General features: G+C 39.9%; 1 protein-coding gene across 2 annotated transcripts in view; it reads right to left on the bottom strand.

The window, feature by feature from the left end:
• LOC101164014 (double-stranded RNA-specific editase B2) overlaps positions 1-4,893 on the bottom strand; it is a 230,620-nt gene extending 225,727 nt beyond the window's left edge. For both annotated transcript variants that reach the window (XM_020712719.2, XM_020712721.2), the window contains exon 1: positions 4,238-4,893. In XM_020712719.2, the coding sequence (XP_020568378.1) occupies positions 4,238-4,343 (106 nt within the window). In that variant the 5' untranslated portion in view covers positions 4,344-4,893. The remainder of the gene's footprint in view (positions 1-4,237) is intronic.
• Between the last annotated feature and the right edge of the window lie 17,231 nt (positions 4,894-22,124).

Genomic DNA, 22,124 nt, shown 5'->3' with positions numbered 1-22,124 from the left:
TTCGTGCAAACAAATTGCCATACGGAGGCATCATCTGATACACTCCGGAACATAATTTCCACTGCAGCAGCACACACATTAGCACAGTGCCACACTCAGATGTCTCCCCTGAAGTAGTCATTGTTTTGAAAGCTGTTGAGGACAGATTGATGAAGTGTAACACATGACTAACTCAATTTAACTAAATGAAACCGTTTTGTTGTCATGGCAACGAGTTATTTGCAGAGTGAGTAATACCCTCGTCTTTTCAACTGTGGGAGTCATCAAACAAGAGGCTAATTAACTTAAGTATCACCTTCTGAATGTTTTAAATCTACATCAGTGCTTTGATGTTCCTGATGCAATTTCGGGGACAACGGGACACAACCTTTGTGTAACTGACACACTTTTGGCATGAGTTTAGTCGTTTTTATCCAAGCTGGGCTCTACCAGGCTATCATGAGATAATTGCTAACTGGACTGATGCATTAAAGTTGGACGATCCCTCCTGCCTGGTCATTTTATCAGCGGTCCTCGGGAGACCACAGTCAGCGGTAAGGGCGTTGACCCCCTCGCCTCAGCTGAGCGCTCAGAGGACGGCGTGTCAGTAAGAGTCTATAAACTCGCACAGCCTTGCGTGCGCACACAGCGGCGCGGCGTGCCGCTTCCGCCGGCACCGACCTTCATTAACCTCATAAATGCCAGCGGTGTTCCTGTCGCGGCTCCTAATGCGGTTATCAGCACAAACACAAACAAACGTGACAGCAGCCTTTCAGGGCTGAAACTGAAGCTACAGATTGCTGAAAGGCCTCTTCATTTTTATTTTTTATTTTTTTTGCATGAGCACTGTGACATTGGGGTGTCCTAATGGGTAGAACCAGCAACGAGCACACTCCCCCATCCTGCATGCACCCCCATCCCTGCAGCGGCTGAGCCTGCTTTGGTAAATAAAGCCAATTTGTACGAAGTCACTTCATTTGTTCCTGAACACTTCCTGGTGTATTGGTACAGTAGAGTTCGTCAGATTATCTTCCATTAAACTCCGTGCGTCTTTTCGTTAAGTCTTTTTTACAACGGCTAACCAGACTGTCTCACAAAAGCCAGCATACCAACACTATAGATGCAAAGATGACAACATTAAGAGTGAAAAAGTAGAAATCAATCTACACACAAATTCCAAAAGTATCCTTGTCAATTTTTGTTCACGATGTTTTAAATCTACATTTGTGCTTTGCTGTTCCCGATGTAATTTCTAAGACAATGCTGTGAAGGACTACTATGTGAAAAGTAAGCACTAACAAGCTAACGGTTTAAGGCAACGTGTAAAAAATACTTATCCTCAGCTTCAACACAATCGCTTCTCTGAGATTTGGGGCCTAACTGAAACTATTTAAAGTATTTTGTTCTTATATTTTACTGCCATAAAGGTGTGGTAGGTGTTGTTCCATGGCACAAGCTTTTCCTCTTTAGTTTGTTTTGAAGTTGTGCTGCAACAATGTAGCCGTTTCATTTACGTGCAGTTCATGTTTTTACACTCGCTAGCTACACACACTTTATGGAGGTGCGTGCAGCTCAAAACGGAGGCGCCGGGGACCCTAGAAACGTCTGCAAACATGTGGAAATCCTGCATTTCCCGAAGACAAGCAAAGGGATCATTCATTTACCTTTTTTTTTGGGTGGGGGGGGGGGGGGGTGGTCCTCCTTTGCTGCACTTTCAACCTTGGAGTCATGCATGTTATTCATCTCCAACAGAAGTGAAATCTGCCTCAATATCAGCCTCATCATTAAATCTCCCTACAGTTCATTAAGGTTTTGGATTTTGTCACTATGTAACTAAATGGCTCCCTTTAGTTACTGGTCTGATCAAGGGTTGGGGGGCTGCTAGAAGCTAGAAGCTCTTGGCTGCCGCCTCGCCAAGAGCGAACAGTAACCGCCGCATGAATGATGTGGCACTCTGCTTTTTCACATTCCCGTAGCCGCAAACCGGAGTCCATAGGGAGTCGGAAACTAAATTAAATTAAGGAGAATTTGTAAATAGATCTCGTGTTTTCGGTACTAACGGTACACTTTAACACACTGATGACAGCCATGAGCAACGTCCATCCAGATGTTTTCTGTACGGGCTGATATCCCTTTGGGAGAGGGGGTGCACAAAAACCACAAAGCTGTAATTAATTAAGAGCACAGTCCCTGAATCTGCTCTCAGATTTCCAGGAATTTGGGAGCAGAGGTTGGGTGCTGTCAAAAAAGAAGGAGCAGTCAACAAAAGTCTGATCTGTAATCTGGGGTGATTTGTTTGCTCCAAACAATTGCAAAAAAAAAAAAAAAAAAAAAAAAGAGGAGTTTGGCCAAAAAAGATTTAATAAACACAGCGGATTCAACCTTTTGAGCTCACACATAGGTTTCACGAAGTCCATCTAGAAATAATCTGCAGCCTTTTCGAGGGATTAAGCCCCACATGCCAGGCAAAAATCCCTCCGTGACTTCATTTAGTTGTCCGCTTTTTATTTATTTTATTTTGCTCCAAGGTTTATAAAAATAATTGTGCCGCAATCTCAAGATGTTGATCCTTTGGCATTTAGGATGAAAACGATGAGAAAAAGGTTCAAACTTGGCCCGGCTTATGAGTAATCTGAGGTCAAGGAGTACAAAAAAAAATAATAATATAGTGGGTTTGTATATAAAAATATATCATGACTGGTGCAGTCAGTCCACCTCTTTCATCTCTGCAACCAGCCGTCATCTCCACCTCTCAGAGGCACCACTTCATTGCCAAGCGGCCCCTGAACTGGCCCCTAATGTCCCGTGTTATCAGAATGAATCAGCAGTGCTGATAGATTAACTGCAAAGAAGAAGAAAAAAGAAAAAGACAAACTGGCCTGCCGGCTAATGTGTGCGCATCTGTGTGCCATTCATATGCAATGCTTAATGTTGTGGAACCAATTCTGTCGTTTCCATTATGTAAATACATTTGCCTCAGCACTATATTTTATGTATTGTCTCCCTTGTCTCAATTACTTGGGCTATTAAAAATCAAGAGGTTATGGAAATGAGTCGCGGTCGCCTGTTTGTGGTTTGATGACAACTGCAAAGTGTTTTTTTTTTTTTTTGCTTTTTGGAGTCGGACACGTCGACGCGCTCCCAGCGTTCATCCATATTCCAGGATGTGATGGGGCCGACATGCTGACATCTTCAAGCATGAACAGCACACCAGTTGTCATAAAAACTGCAAACAAACAGAGCGACTTTTCATTTATTTAGATTCCTTCTCCTTTTGGAGGAAGTGCGGGAATAAGAGTTTTTTTTGTCTGATCCTTTAGTTCTAGCCAACTTATTAACTAAAATAAATGAGGAAAGCATGTGCAAAGAATGAATACTTTAATATAATTTTTCAATCTTTTAAAAAAAAACATGTCATTCTGGACTTTTTCTTCTTCTCCCTTCGGAGTAAAATGACAAACTGATAATGAAACAGATGGTTTATTCAAACAGTGTTTGTGAACTTTAAAAAGTGGATGTTTTTACAGCGGATGCATCATCTACACTCTGCTGCTGCTGATAAAACAATGTGGGATGCAAGATATCATGGATTTGTTTTTTGGTTTTGTTTTTTAATTATTTTAGCTCGGAATAAATGGAACACAACTGTTTTCTATTAATTCAATCCAATTAAATTAATTATGAAAGATTTTCAGTATTTAATTAAAAAAGCACACATAGAGAAAAAAACTAAGACTCTTATGTGAGATTATTTTCTTTGTTTTTTATATAGTTTATTAATTTTTTATCTAAATATTGACCAACAAATAGCCACAAAGAGTCAAAGTTTAGTCTTTTTTTTGTTTTTGTTTGGATGTAAGTTTTCTTATAAATGATGACAACAAAAGTTGAAATATTTAAAAAATCTTATTTTGTGTTTAAGTGATATGGATCAGTCTTCTCCAGAGTATTAAATGCTGGCATTCATCTCAACAACAGCACTTTGGAGTTAAAAATAGAAAGAAAAAAAAAGGGGGTTGATTGATGGTTAAAAAATGCATAACTTTTGCTTCATTTGTTCTAACTACACTTTTTTTGTTTATTTATTTTTTCCTCTAGATTGTTTCCACTGACATTTTCGAGGGCAGACGCTTCCTTTTCTGGCGGCTGCGCCAGCCGCCCCGCCGTGGATCCTCCGTGCGCACTGATGCGCGCCCAGCTTTGGAACCGCAGAAACGCAGCGCGCGGGCGCGAAGTGCCGTAAAGTTTTTGTTTTTACCTCTTCTCTTCGACCGCCTCCTCCGTCTCCGCTTCAGCTTCATCTTTGCCGTTTGTCCAGCCTGCGCACCTGCCGCGCGGCCGCCGTTCCCAAGTAGGGATGCCATCTGCGCAGCCTCCGGAGCGACGCACGGGAACAACTTGGAGCCGCCGGCGCGCCTCTCCTTGGTGGTACTTTGTCTCGCCTCCGCAGCCCCCGTCCAACGCAGCGCCGTCCGCTACGAGTAAACCCCTTTAATGGTCCCCTCCACGCCTGGGAGGTGTGTGTGTGTGTGTGTGAGAAAGAGGAGGAGGTCGCGTCTGCTCCTCCTGTATCACCTCTGGAAGTCCAGCTCCAGCGTCTGTGTGTGTGCGGAGCAGCCGCCGTCACTCCCGTGCCTCTCCGCCAGCTCTGCCGCACCTCTGCAGAAATTTAGGGGGGCATCAGCCACTTTGGACTCAATCATGCGGGACGCCTATCTATTTGCTGCTGAGATTTCTAATTAGGGTCCAATCGCGGCTGTTTGGGAGGTGTGACATCACCAGCGACACCCACCAGCTCACACCCCTCCTTCACCCTCAGCGCTCTGACTCGCTGGCTGTTCTTTTTCTTTTTTGCTGGCAGTTTGCTCCACCTGAAGGATGCTGGAGATGATTCCCGCCTTGTTTAGAGGGGTCAGAGGTCAGCCAAGAAGGTTATCCAGGGAACATCAGCTAAGGAGAGCTCAGCCTCTCCTTTTAAGGACCCACTCAGATGAAAACGTGTTTGTTGTGTTTTCAACATGTTTTTGGGGCATTTTTCTGATGAGGGAGAACGAATATGAAAACAATTTTTTAAAAATTGCATTTAGTGTTACTTTATTCAAACCGTTGTGAATCAGGAGTAGACTAAACAATGGCTCACAAAGCTTGTAATTGTGTATGTAGAAACTATGCTGGAGGGGCCACAAGCTCCCATTCTGATGCATCCACTTGTAGACAAACGGATCCATGTGAATCTTGGTTTTCCTCGTCCGAGCTGGCATCTCACTCAAAACTGTACAGCTCCCAACAACGGTAATGTTAGGTGGGGCTGTAAGCTAGCGGTTGAGGGTAAACAAATGAAGGCAGGCTCACTCAATTTCTAATGAAGTACTGCCGCCCTGCAGAAACTATGTCCTAGAAAATGACGCATTTTTTTGTATTTGGCTAATCATAATTGCACTGGGAACGCTTTTACAATAATAAAAAGATGATTAGACCACAGGACTTTGACTGATGGAAAGCCATGTCTGCCATTTTTTCCCCCTAAAAGTTCGATTGGAATTTGACTTAAAAAATCAAACTTAAAAAATGTATATTTATCTTATGTTTTGTCCCTAAATCGCTTGTTTTGAGTTTAGTCTTTTAGTAACCTTCAGCAGCACCAGACAAATAATAATAATATATTTAAAAAAAAGGAAACCTTGCAGCAAAGTTGTGACATTTTGACATTTTGGGGCGAAAGCGCGGTGTCGAGGCTTTCAGAACGCATTTGTGTTCCTCCTGGCTGCAGGTTAACCCCCCCCCCCATCCCCCCTCTCCCTTCCAGGCCTCTGTGGTAGAAGGTCAGGTGTGTTGGAAGGAGGCGCCGCCGGACGCGCTCCACAACTCCCCGCAGTGAATAAATGTGGATTCATATCAGCTTCTTCATTCTTGTGCGTCTTTGCACAACTGATGCATAAAAATAGAAAAACCTCAAAAATGGCTGCTCCTGTTGTTGTTAACCCCCCTCCCAGGTTCTGTAAAGACCCACCCTCATGAAAACAGCGTTTTTGATGTTTTTAACATCTGGCGTTTTTCTAATGATGGAGATCATTAAAAAAAGCACAATTAAGATTAAAATGACATTTCTGAGTATTTTTTTATTCAAATTGTTGTGAAGCAGACACAAAAATGCTGTTTCTATGACGTAGAAAATACACTGGGTGGGTCACACGCTCCCGGCTCTGCTTCATTCTGATGCATCCACTTGTAGACAAATAGATTTATGCACGTCTTTGGTTTTCTCGTCCAAGCTGGCATCTGGCTCAAAACTTTATGGCTGGATAGCTCCAATAGCGCCATTTTTGTTGCACAGGTTGGTCGTGTAAGGGGCTGCAAACTAGCATGAGAGCATGCGAACAGAGAGCTCACAGCAATGTGAAGGACGCGGGATTGCTAACAGTCCCACCCACAACTCAGAAGCAGGAACTCTTGCTGCTCTGCAGAAACTATGTCCTTAAACACAAAATGTTTTTTTTTTAATTTAGGCTAAAAATGCCATAACCATAATTAAAAGACCACTGGGAGCACTTTTACAGTAGATCAACAGATGATTGGAGTGGGTCTATAAATCCACTACAGTGCATGTTTACGTTGTAAGTGTGACTTTGAGGCTCTGCTCTTAGGTAAACCCCCCCTCCTCCAACCTCCAAGCCTGGGGGAATGGAGGCAGTGAGGGTGGGGTAACGGGGCCGTACACCAGGCTGCAGCCTGCCCTCAGGACGCCCACAAATATCCATGTAAATTGCAGTTTAAGAGAAATCAATAGAAGTGACAAGTTGCCAATGCCACTATCTGGGCTGTAATGAAGGTGCGTTGGTGGGGGTGCGAGGTTGTTGCTGGAGCGTTCATAGATAACGGCAAAACGAGCGGGTGGAGGTGCGGGTCAGAGGCAGGAGCGTGAGCAGCAAGGTCAGTGGTTAGTGGATGGTTGTCAAATGCCTGCTTTATTCTTTACGGGTCATTTGCTGTCACCTTAAACTAACGATCAAGGGGCGACACTATACCTCCATCTAAAACCCTCCACCCTTTAAAACACATGCTACATCATTTCCTATTAGAGAAAGGCTGTTCATGTTTGTGCCACACTGTAACCAAAAATGTTGGTTCAATAAGGACAAAAAGCCTTTGATTTAATAGATAATTTGTTTATTTCAAAATTCTGACCCGGAATGGGTTCCAGCTACTTCTTTAAGGATAAACTTTATACAGTTTTTTAAATTATGGAGTAAAGACTGCTTTCACGGTGGTATAACCAGGACAACACGGTTCAGTTAGGCAGTAAAGACTAAAAATGTACACTTTCACTTGGCTGCATCTGCTTTTGCAGTGCTCTTACAAAAGAACCAACATGTCTGTAAATGCACTCTATAAATGACATTGCAGGCATTATGTAAAGGTTTTATGTCAACATGAAGCCCACTTATCCATTTTACCAAGGAAACGCAAGTTACTTTATAGTTAAATAAAATTATAATTATTTCAAAACAACTAAATAAAGCAAATTAAATTCAATGTAACTAGGTTATTTTTATAGCTAAAGCGCTTTGGTTCAAGAGGTTTTTTCCAAAAGGCTTGTTTTGATTTTAATTTTGCGCATGCTCTGTGTAGAAATATTTTCTCCGGACTTTCGGATCAGTTTGAAAGAAGTTTGACTGCATTATGCGTAAGGAGAATGGATTGAAACTGTTGCTATCCACTGATAATTTGGTAAACCCAACATTTTAAGACCGATAATACCTTACAGAAGATAATCTACCAATTAATATTAGTATTTATTCAACTTTTTATGGTTTTGTGCTTTTAAAACAATGTCTGGTAAATTTTACACTTGGCTTACTGTAAGTCACACGTTAGAAAGTGTTTGACAATCTAACAAATTTAACAATATTGTTACATGATGAAATACCTTTTTTTAGATAAACTTTTTTAATTGTGTTTTAGAATACGCATCTGCATTATTCATTTATTTAAAGGAAAGAGAAAGTAAAGTCATGTGTGTGGCTTGTATCAATATACTGTATAGTTAACATGTTTTCTTTTTCATTTTGACCTCAGACATGTGCAGAGTCGGCAGAGCCACTTGAAGATGATGATGTCATCACAAAAAGAAGCACAAGAACTTCACTTTGCTGCCTATTTGGTTCCCTCTGAAATTTGAAAGTCTAGCCAGAGACAATGGAGAAGACTGGACCTAACTGTGGACTTTGAATTTAAAGCTAAGCAAAAAATGAAGCTCAGTGACCCCAAAATGTGTTAAGCTGGTTCAGAAAATAGATGAATGGCATTGGATGAAAGATCTACAGCTTCCAATACATTTGGACACACACAACTCAAAGATCATCAACACATTAGCTGAAGCTCTTGGGTTCAAGAGTTAAACAACGGGTTGTATTCTAATCATCAACTACAGAGCAGCCAAACCTGGAGAGTTCCAGCAATCACACCATTTTGGATGTGTGTGGGAACCCCCCCCCCCTTTGCCCAATAGTAGCAAGACAGGCTCTGGCAACTCTGTGCTTCCGAAAGGGATAAAAAGGGTTAAGATGGATGGACAGAAGAATGGATGAATGTACAATATACTAAAACCTAAAAAAAACCTAGTTATGGATCAGCTCAGTTTGATTTAATAGATATTTTCCAAACAGGGTTTGTCCAAACAGCATTGGTGTGAATGAGCCCTAAAATTTTGCTGGGGGCTTGTCCGTGATACGGGTAAAGTGAGATTGGCTGTTGATCCTAAATAGTCAGAATCTAGCAAAAGCATTTAATTATGTGGTTATATAATATATATAGATGTAAGGGTTAATGGCCGACGAAGTATGCATTATCACTTAACGCACGCCGTGGAAGCCTGAACCGTCCGACGCGAAGCAGTAAAAAGTTATAATGCATACTTCGAAGGCCATTGACCCGCCTATACCATGGATGGTCAAGATTTAAACAGTAACCCGTTTTAGTCCTTAATTCTTGTTTTTTTTCCAATTTGAAACACTTTTCTCACAAAAAGCGGGCTATTTCTTATTTGTTACGGAGCGGCGCCGCACCACGTCTATGCTGATCTTTTTCCGATGGATTGAATAAAGCGTCAGTTCAGAGAGAAAGTTCACCTCTCACCGCTTGTTTTTGTCCAAATGATGAAGCTAAAGGTTGTTTTAAAGAGGCCGGCGCAGTGATATAAAACATTTAAGCTAGGTGACTGGAACTTATTTTTTCCCCTTGGGGTTATACTGTGGTATATCACTTTTTAACGCATACCCAGCAGCCCATCAGAATCGAGTATTCACCCCGACCATGGCATATATATATATATATATATATATATGTGTATGGATCCAGGCTGCTCCAGCAGCATGGTTCCAGAGAATGAGCATAGATAAAATGAACTGAATCCTTTTTTAGACAAAGTGAGTCCTGGATTAATTTAGTAAAATAAAGATAATCCTATTGAGAATAGATTATATTTATATTTGTATTATGATAGAAAAAAAGACTAATTTGACAGTGCAACCTAAACAGGCGGGATCAAAACTTATATAAAACCCATTTAAACTTTAAAATGTAGAATATAAAAACTCAAATACCCAAATTCTTAATTTGAATGAAGAAAAACTGGAGCTTGAAATTCACTAAAGGTCCATTCGTAGAACTATGAGATCAAACTGGGAAGCCTGAATGTGGCCGCTGGGACGTGCTCCCAGTTCCATGTGGAACGTTTCGGCACTCCTCTGTTTACTCAGCAGGCTGAATTATCCAAACACTTAGCATTAGTTTGATGTCATATCTATGGATTAAAGAGACAGATTTAAATTATGATTACGGCAAACACGTGGCAGCAGCCCCTCTTTTTTCCGACATCAAATCAGACACCTGCAATCTAAGATAAGGAGGCCAATCAGTAAACTCCCCAGACACATTTATTTTCTGCTCTTTTGATTTTCTTCAAAAATATATATATTTAAAGGAACATGGCATGTGTATTCAGTTTTTTTCTTTTTCCATCCTTTCTTTTCATTATAAAACTGAAAATGTGGCCTAAGCTCAGGTAGCACGGTTTCCATGGTAATACACGTGTTGCTCTAATCAAGATGCTGTAATTAACATTTATTTTTGCCGAAGACTTCTGATGGAGCATTAAGTGTCAAGTTCCAACTCGATGGCTGCGTTTTTTGCTTTTAGTTTGGAGGAACAAAATCTGCCGTTCTACGCTTTTAATGGAAAGTACGACTTGATGCGTTAGCATTTTTGCCCTTTAATGTCAAAGAATGTTTGGAAATTTTCTACCTGCTTTTTGATGGAGCTTAAAAAAATGAAAATACCCTAACACATTGTTTTAATTTAAACAAATCAAGAAACAAAACAGTTTCTGGTTTATGGAAATAATGGCAATATAGCGAGAGGAGCTGCTTATCAACTCTCCCAGCCAGGTTAAAGTAGAGGAGCAGAATCCCTCGGAGGGCTTCGTCATCACTCCCCGCATGAACACTGATTCTAAGCTTTTTTAGTTTTTTTTTTTTTAGGTGTGTGTGTGTGTGTTTGGGGCGGGGGGATTATGTGGCTGTGGCCTTATCAGGTGGGTGCTCACGCTCCTCACAAGGCAGGTGACTGGGAAACGTACAAGCACCTTCATCTCTCCTCCGCAGCCGGTTCGTCCCTCAGAATTTAATCCGCGGCAGGCAGCGGCTCTCTCCTGCAATAACTCTTGGAGCAGCGATAGAATGTGTGCTGCGTGCAACCGTTCCGCATTTTATGCTAAGATTCCACATTAATTTGTCAAACCCTTAAAACAGTTGTAATCAATAAGAATATTTGGGCTGCTAAGATGTTTTTGCAATAAACTAAACCCTTAAAATCCAGATTGTTTTACAAGAAAGATTCTTTCTTCTGATAACATGTCAGTTTTCCCATTCTGTCGAAGGACATTTAAAGTCCCACTCCCACCTTTAATCTCTTTTAAAAGTGTTCCCAGTGGTCTTTTAAGTATGATTATGCCATTTATAGCATGTCGTTTTCTCTAACATAGTTTCTGCAGAGCAGCAGGAATTCATTACAAATTTACCTCCAAGTTGTGGGTGGGGCTGTTGCCATGGAGCAATCGCACCCCCCCCCCCAGCAGTGGGAAGGGGGGCTAACAGCTAGCCATTTGCCTCTGATTCACAAGTTGAATAAAGAAATACGCCTTTTTGGGAAAAACACACTCCAGCTGCCACTGAAGTCCATCAGCTTTGGTTACAGACAGGAGAACACGAGGCTTGTGCTTGAGCTGAGAGACTCAACCGACCCTGTTGTAAGAAACACCAACTGGACGCAAATGGAAGGCAGAAGAGGCTGTTGACCAGGCCATCAGCAAGCTTAAGCACAACAAAGTCGTGGGAAAGACACAGTGAGGCAGAGCTAGATTAGGCTGGGGAACAGTCCCCAAGTTCTGGTCCAAAGCCACAAGAAGTGAGAGGAAAGAACTGGTGATTGAAGAGGTGACCAGGAGCCAGGAAAACTAGTAGAAGATCAAAGCACTCAGCCAGCCTCAACAAGGGTGTTGGACAACATGGGACGGCGTGGTCAATAGGACCATAGGGTGGTCTGACATATGGAAGATGCCTCAAGCAAGGCTGAGGTTCCTCATCCGGGCCACCTATGACATCCTACCCAGCCCGAGCAATCTGAGCCTATGGTTTGGCTCAGAGGAAAATTGCCATCTCTGCAAGACTCCAAACCCTATGTTACAACACATCCTGTCCGGTTGCAAAGCAGCTCTGGCCCAGGGTAGGTACAGATGGTGGCATGACCAGGTTTTGAGGAAACTGGCAGAGGTCCTGGAAGAGATGATGGGAAATCCGTTCTGGCTTACTTCTGTGCTAACAATCCGACAACTCAGATGCAAATTTCTAATGAACTCCTGCCACACTTCAGAAACTGTCCTAAAAAACAACAGGGTTTTTTTTTGCCTAAAAACTGCATAATCCTGATAAAAAGACCACTGGGAAGGATTTTTACAACAGATCAAAAGAGGATTGAATTGGGACTTTAAGAGGGCACAATTACATATCCACAGTTGGGTCATATACCAAAAATTCTAAAAGCGTGACCCGAGTCCTTTCCCGCTTAACACAGCCTTCAAAGGGATTGGGGGTGTGTGTGACAGCTAATGGGACTTTTATCATTTCTTTTTTAAACAACTGACTTGCCTAACTGCAGATAGAATTCAAGATAAAAAACAGTTATAGTAGCAGAGCAGTGAGTCCTTGACACTGATTCCCAGGTGTTATCAGGACAGTACTGGTTCACTATACATGCCCATTGACCACACCATAGAGATCCTGAGAAACTGGGTGCATTCCGTACAGCAGCTAGTTAGAATCATTCTTTTACAAGTGCACAAAAAACAAACGTTTCACACTGAGCATGTGCAAAGCTGATCATATTCTGATTTTACAAGGTCTAATCATCAAAAAACCAGAAAGGTGACTTTAGTGTTGGCAGGAACCTGAAGGATCAAGAACACTTCAACACTTCAATTAGTCTATATTTCCTTTAGAGTAAAACCCAAGATTGTAATGTAAATATAATGATTTCTTAGCTGCACAAAGTGGTTTTTTCCATTTGATGTTAATGGGAAAACTGACAAACCAACTGAAATGTAAAAAGACAGCTGCGACAGGAACCTGATTCTACAGCTTTAAAAACTGCTTACAAGGCCTTCCCAGCGCCAGCAAGGACGCCAACAAATTGAAAGTTCGCTCCGGAATGCTCGTACAGCGAAGGTGAGGGATGTCAGGTGTTGCGGCGAGCTGTGCCCCGATTCAACGTGCACATTACTCGAAGGCAGCAAACTCTGAGCCCACATCTTTGCTCAAGGTTGTCCAACTTTGAAAGTGGTGCTGATGAACGGCCACCAAAAAGTCTTTTTTTTCCCCCCGCCGAACTTCTTTTCTCTCTTTCAACCTCAGCCCACCCCTCTTAAGTGACACCCATTAATCACGTTGGGTCTTTGGAAGTATTGTCTGCGGAGCGTCAAGTCTCAGCTGACCCCAGCATTTGGAGAGCAAAGATAAAGACGTTGCTCTGACAGCTATGAAAGAGCCCCTCCAATTTTTTCTTCCGTAGGTCAGCGCTCTGCCAAATATGAATATTATTATACATAAAAGAGGAGGAAAAACAATTGAGTTCAAACAGTAGAGGGTTTAATGACAAAAAGGTTCCAGGGTGCCTCTGTGAATCTCAAATACGGTAAGCAAAAGCAACCGAGATTCATTTTGACATGAACAACTGTCAATGTCACAAAAAATTAAAAAAGATGAAAGTATAACATCATACTCTTATTTTTACTTCAGTTATTTCTTAGTCTGTCATCTTAAACCAAATAGCTCCAAGTTTAAATAAAACAGTAGCGATAAAAACTGCATTTAATATTGGATTCCTTCATTTCAGAGAGCATTGAATATTATGGCACTCTTTGTGAGTCTACATTCCAATCAAAATTTCCCCCTGAATAGAAACTAACATCATTGCCCTTAATGTCACGTAACATTATCAGCTCGGTGGTTTAGTACAATGAAGCCATTGTGTTCAGTGGTGAGGAGAGCTTATCAGTGAAAGACAGGAAAGGAGAAAGGGAAGGAGAATATGAATAGAATATAATGTGAGCGTTGGTTTCCAACTTCTTAACAGTGCTGATTTCATGCACCTCATTCAAACAAACTTGAATGAAAAACATCTATTTTAGCTGCTGTCAAAACATGTTAGGACAGGAAGGAGACATACCATATGTTTTTTTAGTAAAAATAAAGATTTTTTGTACCCAATAACCTACCGTATTTTTTGGACCATATTATTTTTTTCCTCCAAAAATTATATATCATTTTTTCCCCCATAAAATGACATTGTACCATATAATCCGGTGCTTCTTATGTGTGAGTTTTGGTTGTGTTAACTAACCTGAAACTTGTTTTTCTTTGAAAAATCTGTCAAAGTTTTCTCGAATGCCTTCGGTAAATTTGATGTTTTGTTGGAGCATTATGGGTAACGTAGTCAGGAGTATGGTGGAGTAATACAAACTATTCTTCAACATCCAAAGCTGAAAAAGTTTGTGGTGGTTTTATTTATTTTTTTATGAGTAACAACTGAACAGTGTTGCAAATTGTGGTCAATAAAGTTTGACTCATCTGTTGTGTTGCTTTCTCTGAAAAGTCTATTTATTTAAGATACTAGAGGAAAACAGGAATTCATTACAATACAGTTAGCTTGTAAAAATTCCCAAACACTCTTCTAACCAATTACCTGCTTCTTGGTCCCTCTGGGCATTCTGTATGGTGCAGTAGTACAACATTCTCTGATAGTTCTATTTCGCATAATGGCCCAGTAAACTATTTTAATGCAACCTAGATGGATCTGCAAATGAGTCTTTTGTTTTTTGGACAAATTCATGTTATTTACCAAATTTTCGCATTATAGGGTGCATGGGTTATAAGGTGCACAGAACTATAAGTAGTATTAAGCGAGACAAACAAGACAGATAAATCCATCCGTCAGCCAGACTTAATAACTAGGTTAACAGTAATTCTGGAATATGCTGCATGTTAGTATTTTCACCACACCTGTATCTCCCAACATCGTTTGCAACATGTAAAACACAGTCCACAGTCATTGCAATACTTTACCCTCCTTAGGGCATTTACAGACTTTGAGGTTTTTCCAGTTGACATCTATCTGCAACAGAATTCAGTTGACCAAATCAACTCTTTTGAACAGCTTAGGAGCTCTAGAAGTGTCATTTTTTCTTAAACTTTCATCAGTCTCCCTTAGAGGCGGAGACAAACAGAGCGGCCATGGCTCAGAGGTAGAGCGGTCGACCTCTGATTGCAGGATCGTCAGTTCGGTTCCTGCCCTGCTCGCCTTAGTGTTAAAATGTCCTTGGGAAAGACACTGAACCCCACATTGGTCCTGGTGGTTATAGGTGTTTGGCAGCGGAGCCACTATCAGTGTGTAAATGTGTGTGGACATGGGTGAATGGACGATAGAGCACTTTCTGCCTTAACGCACGGTATAAAACCACTGTGTTTCCCACTGAAGAAAACAAAATATACATATTTTTTAATTTTTTATTTTTTTTAATTTATAATATAAAAACATTTTTGACAAAAAATATTTTTCTTAGATATTTGATGCTCCGGTTTGGTTTGTTTGTGTCTTTATAATAGACTTCCATGTGAGAATAGCTGGATTTAGAAAACACAAAAAATAAAATAAACAGAAACGAGAAATTTCACACAACTCAGTAGGTTATTTATTTCTATTAGAACTGAAAAAGACATTTATAAATATGATGTTTCCAGTTACACATTTAAAAAACACTGCTATTGTCCGTGTTGCTATAAACACACAAGCAATCATTACAACTGCATGTCATCATTTGCATAACTGTCTCAGTCTGCCTGAATTGTTGTGCTGTTTTTGTTATTATTCTATTTAATAGAATTTAATGAAGCTCTTTGTCCAGACTGGTGCATAAGAAGCAGGAATGAATGAGAAGGGATCTTCATTGAACTCTATTATTTTCACTAAACTCTTTTTAACACAAAACACATTCAGCTTCCTGTAGACGACAGAATAATCTAATTTAGGTTGAAGTTGGGGTTTAAGAAAAGCTTTGCAGATTACTTCTGGTTTTTTTCTTAACAGCTCCAGATAGAAAAGTAGTTATTTTTGAATATTGAGGAGCAAAATATAGCAGAAAATAAGGATTTGACTTATGGAATTCCTCAAGAACTTAGTTCTTGACATACCTGTTTCTTCTTTAAGAAGTTTTTCTATCTTACATTTGTTACCTGTATTTATGTCACCTGGTTGCCTGTATGAACGCCACCAGATACGGGCAGTGAAGGTTGTGGTTGGTGACACACTGACTCTTTTGGAGCCAGATTTAGATATAAATGAGGCATCCATAAGCCTGATTCTGGAATTGGAGAACATTTTACGTCCCACCCATCATATTTAAAATAATTCACAAACAAAATGTGTGGTTTCTGACCATATTTACATGTCTTGAGACCAAATCTACAGAAGCTAAGAGAAAAATAATACTTAAAAATAGTGTGGAGTAACCCCTAAAATGCAAACCTTCCCTTGTTCCACCCCCCCAAAGTTCTATATATCTAAAATAAAAGTTCAATTTAAACTTTGAATTATTTCTTTTTGGGATATATATTTTTATTGAAGCCCCTAACGCTGGGAATGTTTGTTTAAATATACAAAACATTTCAAATAACTATTATCCATGGAACATCCTACTTGTCTCCCACAACATGCACCCAACCCTGTTACCATAACCTTTGCTTTTAGCAAATATTATTGACGAATATGGAGATGAAAAGCCGAAAAGTGAAGGTTTACGTTTTATGAATTTGAAGCCCAGAATAACACACATGTCATTGAAGTCCATTTGCCTCTCCTTCTGGACATAAAAATCCATGCCTTTAGCTTAATAGTCCTCCTTGGACTAGATTACAAAATGTTTATTCAAATATACCCCTGGTATGTCAGAAGATGTTGTACTAACAGTAAAATATGTCCAACACAAGAGGCCTTCAGCTCTCATCTGTGTTTGCTCAGCTGTTGGACAGGACAAGTTCTCCTTACCTTCTTCTTGTTATAGAAGTCTGTCAGTCTCAATAAAGATGTGTTGGTTCAGCATTTACTTTTTTTTTTTTGAAATTCCTACTTGGAATCATTTTGAACGGGATTACAACCGTCATTATTGCAGTGAGTCAAAGCAAAACATTTTGAATAAACTTTATACGTAACAAATGAGGAACAAACGCGAGCTCATGGGCGCCCCCTCTGTTGAGGCAGTGGTACCGCGTGCCACACCTTCCGTCTTCTCAGTGTGGTTTTGTCACATTTTGTCAGAAAATAATTGATAGAAAATAATGAAATACACTAACAATTAAATAATAATATATTAAATATATTGTGCTGTCTTTCCTTCCAGCCTGTGCTGTAACTGAACATGAAAGTAGAAGTTGTTGTATTTTGTGAATACATGATAAATGGTTATAATGATCAGTATCAGACATTTATTGTGTCTACAGCACAAATAAACCACACACTTATTTTATTTTTAGTATATATTTCATGCCATTTTTATGACCCTGACTGCACATTCCTGGTACCCCCCCTTAAACAGTTGAACGTACCCACCATGCATTCGACTCGCCATGTTGTTCACACTGGACAGGCAGGGAGGCGCTTCTTCTTTTTCCTTTGCCACTGTTTTTTTTAGCACATGTCCCCCACCTACAGTTGGAAGAGGCTTGATGAAAAATGTTGATATCTTGTGAATCTTGCTCCAAGCTTTATCTGTTACAGCTCTATTCTGACATATGAAAGACTTGGTACCATATAAATCTGTCCGGGCACAAACCGCAATTATTCATTTCTCCTCCATGATCAATTTACATACGGCTAGCACTGCTGTCATTTAAAAGGTGAGCCACCCATGTGTTACTACTAAACTCCTAGTCCCTGATTGGTCAAAGTTTGCAACCGACACTCAATGGCCTAGAGATTCAAGATTGTGGTAAAGACATACCTAGAAATGTGAATGTAGGAGTTCTGAACATAGAATCTTGAAACACACATTTTTTCATAGAGTTTTTGTTGAAAGTGGCTGCTTGAATGCACGTTGCTGAAGGCAGTGTGAATGTAGCTTCAGACTGTAACCTCTCCACCAAGACCTAAGAGTTGTTGAAGGACACCACGGACCAGACTGTAGACATGAACAAGTCTGGTGTGTATCAATCTATAATAGGCAAGCAGGTTAGTGAGATCAACTGTTGGAGCAAATATTAGAAAATGGAAGAAATACAAGATAAAGAAGACATTTGTAAAAAAATAACTGAATAAAAAAAAATTGTGGTAGTCTTGTCCTCCTTTGTACTCCTTATGAAGAACTAAAATGGTGTGTTGAAATGATAAAAACAGAAAAAAATTAAAATAAAACTGACCTACTGTTCACTCATTCATCCCTGGAATTATGTTCTAAAGATAACCAGCAATAGGTGAAATCTAAAAAGTTGTCAACTAAACTTTTACTACAATAATTCTAGATGTTTTAAAGCTGTAAAACCCTGCACTACACATTTTATGCACTTTTCTCCGACAAACATGAACATTTTCACAATTTTATGATAATAATAAACTTTTTTATTTAGCACTTTTCAAAATCGAGATTACAAAGTTCTGTACAGTTAATATGAGACAAAATCCAAATTACAGTATGTAGAAATAAAACCCAGCACACACACGAAACAGTGATGGCGGTTAAAATCAATACAATTTTGTCTTTTTTTAAACTCTCAAAGTTCAAACCTTCATGGAAAATAAGCCCATTATTATTGTGCAAAACAAGGATCAGATCATAATCTAAGAATTATTTGAATTTGATTGATTGACATGATCACAAGCCAAATAAAAGCAAAATTGCACAGGAAAGGAAATTGCCATTAAAGACTTTAATTTTTTTCCAGATTTCTATTTATAATTTCTATATTAATTTAATATTTAATACATATCTTTAATATATTTTTGTGTGTTTATTGATGTTTTTGTTTATTTTCTGTTCTAATTCGAACCCGCTTTCTTGCTTTTCTTTTACTTTTTCCGTTTAGGTCTGTCTGTACGTCCACAGTTGTGTATTATTGCAGTCGTGCTGCACATTGTGAGCCTTAGCTGAATGTTTGGGAAGAATTGACCTCGGTTGCGATCCACATTAATCTGTAAGTAAAAGATTGATCTTGGGGTTGAGAAGTTCAAAAACATGGATTTATGTTTTGACATTAAATTCCTTTTGACTTTTTGTTTTCCCCATTGTTGTACTTGCCGTGTTCAGCTGAGCTTTTTTTCATGCCGGCCCCTCTGATAGTTTGTGTTTTCATGCAGGTGGAGATTTATATCTGCACAGACAGATGGAGAAGACAGTTGTGAAGCTCCTGAAGGTAAAGATGCTTGCTGTGCCAGCTCTGATCAGCCTGAATTCTGCAGCCAGAGGGGAAGCGATGTTGGTTTTCGCTTTACGAGTTGGAGCTACGGTGACAGGAACTTCTCCGACCTCGCCCTGAGCAAATTTTCCGGAACAAAAGCTTTTGAAACTCCATCCGAAGATTTTTTTTCTCTGCATTTGTTGTGGAAATAGTATGTTTTATCTGAAAAAAAGGGAGACAGAAAGAAAAGATTATAGTTCTGAATAAAAATTCCATTTTAACTGATATTGTGGCTGGGCAAGCCTCTTAAAGTCTTTTCACATATTATTAATAACAAATAAAAATATCTCCTTGTATTTTCTCTCAAAGCTTCCACAGAGATATTAGCAAACAGAATTTTCCAGAAGACAATTGTGTTTCCGAACATCTTCTTGAGGAACAGCATCTCATCTCAGCTATGATTAGAAACTTCAGAAGGTCAAGAAGTTCAACCATTAAAAAAAGAAGCCCTTTGTACTTTAGTCTCTCTTTTTTTTCTGGTAAGACATGCATTAGAAGCCAGTGCAGTTTCTCAGTGTACACTGCAGCCCAGTTAACCTTCACATGCACATCCCAATCAAAACTTGATGCAAAACCAATAGATACGGTGGCGACTAGGTGGAGTAAAAGAAACAAAAACTTTGCAGAAAAAGTCGAATGTTTACCTATTAGTTTTATTTTGAAATTTTCCACTAGGAAATAAAACATCCTGGTTTCCTACAGTCAGAGTTTAGGCTAAGGAGGGGAAGGTACTTATATTAAAGTTTGGTTTCACCTTGCTGGATAGCTCCAAGTGTGAGTTTGTTGCCACGGTAACGGTGAACCTACCTGGTGCAGCCTTACCTAGACTCTCTGACTCCTCCCACCACAGGATCCATTTCTATGTTAACTAAATTAGGGTGATGATTGGAGGATTAGAAGGTGTACCCTGCCTTCACCCAATAGAAGCCAGGTTCAGGCTCCAGCAACCCAGTTACCCCAGAAGGGTTTAAACAGTCATCCATCCTAGCCTATGTGACTCTCACAGACACAACACAATCCAGTTTCCCGTGTTTGCTGCAGCCTCCTGCTCTGACTCTGCGTCTGTTGCTCATTCCACAATCAGCTTGTCTATGAGGAGTTCAAAGGGGCTCTGAATTCCAAATAAAATCATTTTGGGAAGACTATTGAGAAAAATGCCACTTTGGGGGCAAGGAGGAAATAGGCAAGGACCTTAGCCCCTTTAACCCCCCCCTTCCCGCCCCCTTACTGTAAAGGCCCAATGTTGCCCTCACACATGATCATCCATGACTTGAATTAGCCTTTTAAAACCAAAAGGGGTGCAAGGGAGTACAAAAATGCTACTTTTTGGCAAGTAGAAAACCCAGCAGTTGTGGCGTGGGGTCATAGTTGTGATGTTTGCAGGTGCTCAAGCGAGAGCACAAAGCTGCCGCTTTAATTAATTTCCCCCCGTCTTTGTTCCTGCGGAGTGGCAGCATATGCCGCACTCTGTTTTGGCAAATCCTCCATAATCCAGAACAGCGTGGGATTTATGATCGCAGCAGATGAGGTTTTGATGATGATGAGGTCGCTGATGGCCGTCAGCGGCGGAGAGTCTTGACTCTGTGGCGCTGCGATGTGAGAGTGAGAGGGGGTCACCCGGATCCTCTGCCAGCGCTGGCCATTTTATTACACCAACAGATGGTGGCTGGGATTTTATCACTAAAACATCCTTCTGTTGAGTTTTTTCATGGAAAAACAAACAAAAATATGACTTACTTCCTCCTTTGCTTTTTGAAAGGATAAAAATATTTTAAGAGAAAGGAGTGACTGAATATTATAGTACTCCAGATTAAAGTGGATTATGAAGACTTTCACCGCATTTGCTTAGTGATTGAAGGTCAGAAAAAGATTTAAAATCCTCCATCATCAACTGTTTTTATTTGATGACTGAATGTGGGATCGCAGCTCTTTTCCTTACAGTTGCAGCACCAACCAGCACTGATTACAAGTCCCCATTGACACGGGGCTGCTCTTTTGCCCTCCCAGGATGCCTCCGCATGAATAAGGAGCAATCAGTCTTTGATCCAATCAGAGGTGGTTGCCTCTGTGACTGACAGAGGCCTCTGATGAGGCCAAGAGTTAAAGGACTCCCAGGAGACCAGACACCGAACGGCGACCATTCGCTAAACTGAAGTCTTCATGTCTGACCACTGTGGGTATCTTATTATCCGCAGAAAAAGATTGGTCCCTTCAGGTTAAAACATTAGTATGTTTTGGTTACATTTATAGATTTTTTTGTAATAGCCAGATGTTTTTTTGTTTTTTTTGATTGCTGTCCTCGATTCATCTGGACACACTCCAATGAAAATGGTCTTTTTGGTGTTTTAAACTTGTTCTTGTGGCATGTTTCTAAAAACGGATGACCTTTTTTTTAAAAAAGAAAAGAAAATTAAGGTCAAAAGGTAATTGAGTATTTCTTTATTTAAATATTTGTGAGCAGGAGCGGACAAAAAAAAGCAATTTGAAAAATATCTTATTTGTGATATTACCATGGGCGGGCCGAGCTCTCAGCAAAGTACTGCCGCTCTGCAGAAACTATGTCATAGAAAACAACAGAGGTTTTTAAACTTTGACTAAAACCGGCATAATCATAATTAAAAGACAGCTGGGAAAACTTTGACACTAGATCAAAGTGTGACTTTAAGTTTGCAGGAAATTATATATTGTACAATAAACCGAAGCATTCTTGACATCTAATATTCCTCATGCCTTTTGCAAAGAAGGAGATAGTTGCTTGTCGTTTTTGTCATACTTTGTTTTCATTGTATTTTTATTTTATTTGTTTTGGTAGACTTTATTTGAAAATGCTAGATCCACTTAAAAATTAAAACTTTGAGACCTAAAAAGCACATGTTTTTATCAAAATTTTTTAGGAATTCATTAAAATCAACTTGTTTCACTTAGTTTTTTAAAAAAATTAATTTTTGGCTCATTCAGTAAGAGCTTTCACTATGATAATTCACAACCACCTGTTGCTGCAGCTGGATTTAACTTGTTTTTATTCAAACCTTTACATTTACAATACAGTGATCCCTCGCGGTTTACTTTTCACGGTTTCGCTACTTCACG

The sequence above is a fragment of the Oryzias latipes genome, chromosome 20 (genome assembly GCF_002234675.1).
Source record: "Oryzias latipes chromosome 20, ASM223467v1".
Classification (NCBI taxonomy): domain Eukaryota; kingdom Metazoa; phylum Chordata; class Actinopteri; order Beloniformes; family Adrianichthyidae; genus Oryzias; species Oryzias latipes.
This window is presented reverse-complemented; position numbering and strand designations above follow the sequence as displayed.